The sequence below is a fragment of the Pseudorasbora parva genome, chromosome 20, assembly GCF_024679245.1.
Source record: "Pseudorasbora parva isolate DD20220531a chromosome 20, ASM2467924v1, whole genome shotgun sequence".
Taxonomy (NCBI): domain Eukaryota; kingdom Metazoa; phylum Chordata; class Actinopteri; order Cypriniformes; family Gobionidae; genus Pseudorasbora; species Pseudorasbora parva.
This window is the reverse complement of record NC_090191.1, coordinates 2,042,851-2,049,050: the sequence shown is the minus strand read 5'-3', so window position 1 is coordinate 2,049,050 and position 6,200 is coordinate 2,042,851. Positions and strand designations below refer to the sequence as shown.

The window sequence follows — 6,200 nt, the reverse complement described above, 5'->3', positions numbered from 1 at the left end:
CGATAACTTCCATCTGCAGTAGCCTACTACTACAGTACTGTAGGTGGCAGGCCGTTGTCGCGAGGTTAGTGTGTGAGGTCAGATGATGAGTGACGATGGACGTAACGATAGAGACGGACGTCACTCTGCCAAAAACCCATAACCCTCTTGAGGAGCAGGGTGGGGGACAGTCACGCGTTTTGTAAGTTTTGTAACTGCGACTTCAGCATTTCACATCCATATTATGTGCGATAGCGGAAGATCTTTTAAAGTGACAGTAACCACTTATAATGACAATGTAAAGAAAAAAAGTAATTGCTCACTAAATAGGCTCTGTTCTTGACTAAATAACTTCAGTACCTTAAAAGAGGATTAATCTATATATAATTCATAACGTATGCAGTGCAATAACATATGTGATATCAAAATATATGCTAATAACAATGTATATTCCTACTTGTTAAGTTGTTATACAAGTAGTAAAAGCACAGGTACAAATTAAAAGTATTATTATTATGGGTCTATGTGAGGATTTATGCCGCCGACAATTTTGGACTGCATATTTACACATGGTAGCTTTAGCCTGTGTGCTAATCAGTTCAGCTCTCGTTATGAATGCACATGGCCTAACGTTATTCAAATCTGCTCAGAACGAAAAATCTCAGAAACTTTCCATTTATTTTACATAAAATCAGAGTAATATCTGAAATTTCACACACCACAGCCAGATAGAATCACTACTGCTGATTTCCACTTCACTCTTTCTTTCTCCAACGTCAAAAGTTCAGCTGATGATCATGTGACTTGGTGATGGGCGTGTGAGGGGTGCGTGATCTAACATGGCAGCGTGCTGCTAGAAAGACTACAAACTTTTCTCTGCTTTTTTCTCGACTGTTTTCTTTCTGTTAGTTTTTTTTTGTTTTGTTTTCTTCTTCTTCTTCCCCGCTACGACATCACCCGATTAAAACCTGGATTACGACTCAGACCTGGACCACCTGGAGGACTACATTGACAAATGCCTCAATAGACTATGTACAATGAGCCCATCACGCAAAGCCAAAAAACCGCGCAGTTCGGACTCTCCCAGTTTAACCGATTCTTCATCTTCACCAACATCCACTCCTACCAAAACAAACTGCTGTTCCGAAATACTTTTATCAATCAACGAGCGCTTATCAAACCTGGATTCCAGACTCTCATTAATCGAAGTACTTCACAAAGAATTCCAAAATCTTCGCCATAGCCTGGAATACAGTCAACAACAAGTCGATTCACTTACAGAAGAAAACAAATCATTTAAAAGCTCCGTGGACTCACTCACCGCTAAACTTTCGACTGTAACCACTCAACTCACCTCCGTCACCGCCGAAAACAAAGCTATGCAAGAAACCATCCTGGATCTACAGTCACGCAGTATGAGAGACAATCTAATCTTCTCCGGCATTCCCGAATCATCCACCGAAGACCCCGAAAAATCTGTTAAGGACTTCATGGTTAACCAGCTCAAACTTACACCAGGGACTGTCGAGCACATCACATTCCACCGCGTACATCGTTTAGGACAGAAACTCCACAACTCTACCCGACCCCGGCCCATCATCGTCAAATTTGAACATTTCAAACAGAAAGTACTGGTTCAGCGACAAGGCCGGCAGCTAAAAGGGACTCATTACGGACTCAACGACCAATTTCCACAAGAGATCATCCGCAGACGTAAGCTACTCTTCCCCATCCGCAAGACAATGATCAGTCAAGGTAAAAAAGCAATCATTACAGTAGACAAACTATATATTGATGGACAACTATTCAGAGACAAGGACACTACTCCATGGCTTTACTAATTCTAGAAACTGTAAAAGATGTATAGACAATAGACCCACCCATGCTCCTCTCTCATTCTAACTGTATCATCCTCACATTTCTCTCTCACTCTCTCTCTCTCTCTCTCTCTCTCTCTCTCTCTCTCTCTATCAATGTATATTCTCACATTAAACTACCTGCACCACGCACACACACATTAAATGCACCAAATTAGTCTTCTTGCTCACTGTTTATATGTTTCGTTGTCGGTTACAGGTTTTTATGTTTGTGCTGTTTTGTATATCATTTGGTATTGTAGTCCAATTTCAATCGACAATAATCCAATCACAATTGGCAACATTTATGGACCAAACTCTGATGACCCCTCCTTCTTTTCAAATTTCTTTTCCTCTCTTTCAAACCTTTCCAGCTGCCCAATAATTATAGGGGGAGACTATAACACTTTAATCAATTCACCATTGGACAGGTCAAAACATGGCCGGACCCCGGAACAACACAGACAGCGGTTCCGATCCATGGAGTGGGGTGAGTCCGGCCGACCCTTCGCAAAGGCCCAACAGCTCCGGGACGAGTGCCGCAGATGGCTTCTGGCCGGCGGAAGCGACGTGGACCATGTTGTCGATCTGGTGGTGCTGGAGCAGTTTATCGCTCGGCTCCCAAGGAAGACCGCCGAATGGGTCTAGTGCCACCGGCCCACGTCGCTGGAGACGGCCATCAACTTGGCGGAGGACCACCTGGTGGCGTGCCCGGGGGTCGGCGAGCCCCCATTAACTTCTCCCTCTCTCTCTCCCCCCTCTCTCTCTCTCTCTCTCTGTCCCTCTCCCCAGGTCCCGCCCTCCAGGCCCTCCTCGCGTCCCCCCCAGAGGCCGGGGTGGGATGGGCCTCGGACCGTCCGGGAGTTCGCGGGCTCCGCCCAGGGGGGCGGGGCCGCTGGGGGCTGGTAGTGACAATGGCTCTGGTTCCGCCCCCTTTCCGCGCTCATTCTCCAACCCACTCCCCGCCGCAGGGGCGGCGGGTAGGCCTGGGCTGGCCTGCTGGCGGTGCGGTGATCCGGATCATTTTGTGGACCGATGTCCGATGATGGACATCGGAACAATGATCCGGATCCCGAACGTCCAGCGGACCACCCCCGATCAGGCAGGAGAGTACCAAATTCCTGTGAATATCAAGGGGGGTACATATCAGGCCTTGGTGGATTCAGGATGTAACCAAACCTCGATCCATCAAAGCCTGATGCAGCCTGGGGCATTGGATACAAGCCGCATGGTTAAGGTGCGGTGTGTGCACGGGGATGTGGTGGAATATCCGGTTGTCCCGGTCACGATACAGTTTCGGGGGAAAAAGCATAGTATAGAGGTGGCGGTTAGTCCACACCTCCGGCATCCGCTAATTCTGGGGACAAATTGGCCCGCCTTTCCGGCTTTATTGGGGTCGTTATGCGCGGATGCCACTTGGGAGAAAAAGGCGAGGAGGGGGGCGGCGCGAGTGCAGCTTGGGGAGACTGAGACGGGACCCTTGGGGACAGCTTCAGAGGAACCGAGCGGGATCGACAGACTGATTCTCTCGGACCGCGATGACTTTCCTCTGGAGCAGTCACAAGATGAGACCCTCAAAAATGCCTTCCAGCAGGTCCGATTGATTGACGGTCAGTCTCTCCAACCTGCCTTGCCTGTCTCGTATCCATATTTTGCCATAATCAAGGATCGGTTGTATCGAGTGACCCAAGACACTCAGACAAAGGTAGATACAACCCAATTGTTAATACCAAAGAGCCGCCGGGAAATGCTTTTCCAGGCGGCTCACTCTAACCCGATGGCGGGCCACCTGGGACAGGCGGCCATGCTGAATCGTTTAATGACCCGATTTTTTTGGCCAGGCATTCATGACAATGTGCGCAGGTGGTGCGCGTCTTGTCCTGAATGTCAGTTGGTGAATCCACTGGCCGCCCCAAAAGCGCCATTGCGCCCCCTTCCATTAATGCAGGTCCCCTTCGAGAGAATTGCGATGGACCTCATCGGGCCATTAGAGCGATCCGCACGCGGGCATCGTTTTGCGCTAGTTATCGTGGACTACGCAACACGATATCCGGAAGCAGTGGCTCTCCGCAACATCTCTGCGAAGAGTGTTGCGGACGCACTGTTTCGTTTAATCTCCCGAGTGGGGATTCCGAAGGAAATCCTCACTGATCAAGGCACGGCGTTTATGTCACGCACGTTAAGCGAATTGTACGGATTATTGGGCATTAAATCCATTCGAACAAGCGTCTATCACCCACAAACAGACGGCTTGGTCGAACGATTTAATCGCACTCTTAAATCCATGATCCGTAAATTCGTACAGGAAGACGCCAAAAATTGGGATCGGTGGTTAGAACCCCTCTTATTTGCTGTGCGGGAGGTCCCGCAAGCCTCCACGGGGTTTTCCCCCTTCGAGCTTCTCTACGGACGGCAGCCCCAGGGGGTGCTGGACGTCCTACGAGAAACTTGGGAGGAGGGGCCTTCTTTGGCTAAGAACGAAATTCAGTATGTGCTGGACTTGCGAACAAAACTCCACACCTTGGGGCGGCTATCGAGGGAGAATTTGTTGCAAGCCCAGGACCGCCAGAGCCGGTCATATAACAGGGGTACAAAACTACGCAAATTCACACCGGGAGAGAAAATGCTCGTTCTACTCCCTACGTCGAGCTCAAAATTAATGTCAAAGTGGCAGGGGCCGTTTGAGGTCGCACGACAGGTAGGAGAGCTCGATTATGAAGTGATACGATCCGATAGGAACGGGGCACGTCAAATATACCACCTCAACCTGCTAAAAAAATGGAATGAGGTGGAATCAGTGTTGTTGGCAACGGTGATCGGGGGAGAGGATGATCTCGGGCCAGAGGCGAGCATTAAAGCGCAATCAGTCGCGCTGGCCCCTGGGGGAGATCACCTCTCACCGTTACAACTCACTGATTTATCAAAATTGCAGGCGGAGTTCGCTGACGTGTTCTCGCCCCTACCGGGACGTACCGACTTGATTCAGCACCATATCGAGACCGAGCCGGGCGTGGTAGTTCGCAGCCGGCCGTATCGCTTGCCTGAACACAAGAAAAAAGTAGTTCAGGAAGAATTAGGCGCAATGCTCGACATGGGAGTAATCGAGGAGTCCAACAGTGACTGGGCGAGCCCGATAGTTTTGGTTCCCAAAACAGACGGCTCGGTCAGGTTCTGTGTGGACTACCGCAAGGTGAACGCTGTGTCGAAATTCGACGCGTATCCAATGCCACGGGTTGACAAGTTGCTTGATCGGTTAGGCACGGCTCGATTTTATTCGACACTGGACTTAACAAAGGGCTATTGGCAGATCCCCTTGTCTCCATTGTCCAAAGAAAAGACAGCTTTCACCACGCCGTTTGGATTACACCAATTCGTCACGCTTCCTTTCGGCTTGTTCGGGGCGCCCGCAACCTTCCAGCGACTCATGGATAGGATTTTGCGCCCCCATGCTGCATATGCTGCTGCGTACCTGGATGACATAGTGGTTTATAGTCACGATTGGCAGCGGCATATGCAGCATGTGAGGGCGGTCCTGAGGTCGCTGAGGGGAGCGGGGCTCACGGCCAACCCAAAGAAGTGTGCGATTGGGCGGGTGGAAGTAAGGTATCTGGGCTTCCACTTGGGTCATGGTCAGGTGCGTCCCCAAATTGATAAGACTGCCGCAATTGCAACCTGTCCGAGGCCCAAGACCAAAAAGGAGGTAAGACAGTTTTTGGGGCTGGCGGGATATTATAGACGGTTTATACCAAATTATTCGGACCTCACCAGCCCTTTGACTGATCTTACTAGAAAGGGGCTACCAGATACGGTCCAGTGGACGGAGCCGTGTCAACAGGCTTTTACCCAAGTGAAGGCTGCTCTATGTGGCGGGCCGCTTTTACACTCCCCTGACTTTTCTCTCCCTTTCTGGTTGCAGACTGACGCGTCGGACAGGGGGCTGGGCGCAGTCCTGGCCCAGGAGGTGGAGGGGGGAGAGCGGCCGGTGCTGTACATTAGCCGCAAGCTCTCCAAGAGGGAAGCTAAGTACAGCACCATAGAGAAGGAGTGTTTGGCCATCAGATGGGCCGTTCTCACCCTCCGCTATTACCTCCTGGGGCGGGAGTTCACCCTCTGTTCGGACCACGCTCCTCTCCAATGGCTCCACCGCATGAAGGATACCAACGCGTGGATCACCCGTTGGTATCTAGCTCTTCAGCCGTTTAAATTCAAGGTGGTCCACAGGCCGGGTGCTCAGATGGCTGTGGCCAATTTCCTCTCCAGAAATGGGGGGGGGGGGCTGCAGGCCGGACGGCTCCCCGGCCTGAGTCGGGCGGTGGGGGTATGTGGCAAGGGGGGCGTGGTTCAGCGAGGTCTGCAGCGGGAGAG

The 6,200-nt window shown here is 50.8% G+C and overlaps 1 protein-coding gene across 1 annotated transcript; it reads left to right on the top strand.

The window, feature by feature from the left end:
• Positions 1–738: 738 nt before the first annotated feature.
• Positions 739–5,910, top strand: LOC137048931 (protein unc-13 homolog C-like). The gene is made up of 2 exons (XM_067427283.1): positions 739–1,734; positions 5,752–5,910. Exons 1-2 carry the CDS (start codon positions 1,017–1,019, stop codon positions 5,754–5,756), a joined length of 723 nt encoding a protein of 240 aa, XP_067283384.1. The 5' UTR covers positions 739–1,016; the 3' UTR covers positions 5,757–5,910.
• The last annotated feature ends 290 nt before the right edge of the window (positions 5,911–6,200 follow it).

What these genes read in the sequence shown, in the direction of transcription:
- LOC137048931 (XM_067427283.1), top strand. Translation starts at nt 1,017, where the DNA reads ATGAGCCCATCACGCAAAGCCAAAAAACCGCGCAGTTCGGACTCTCCC.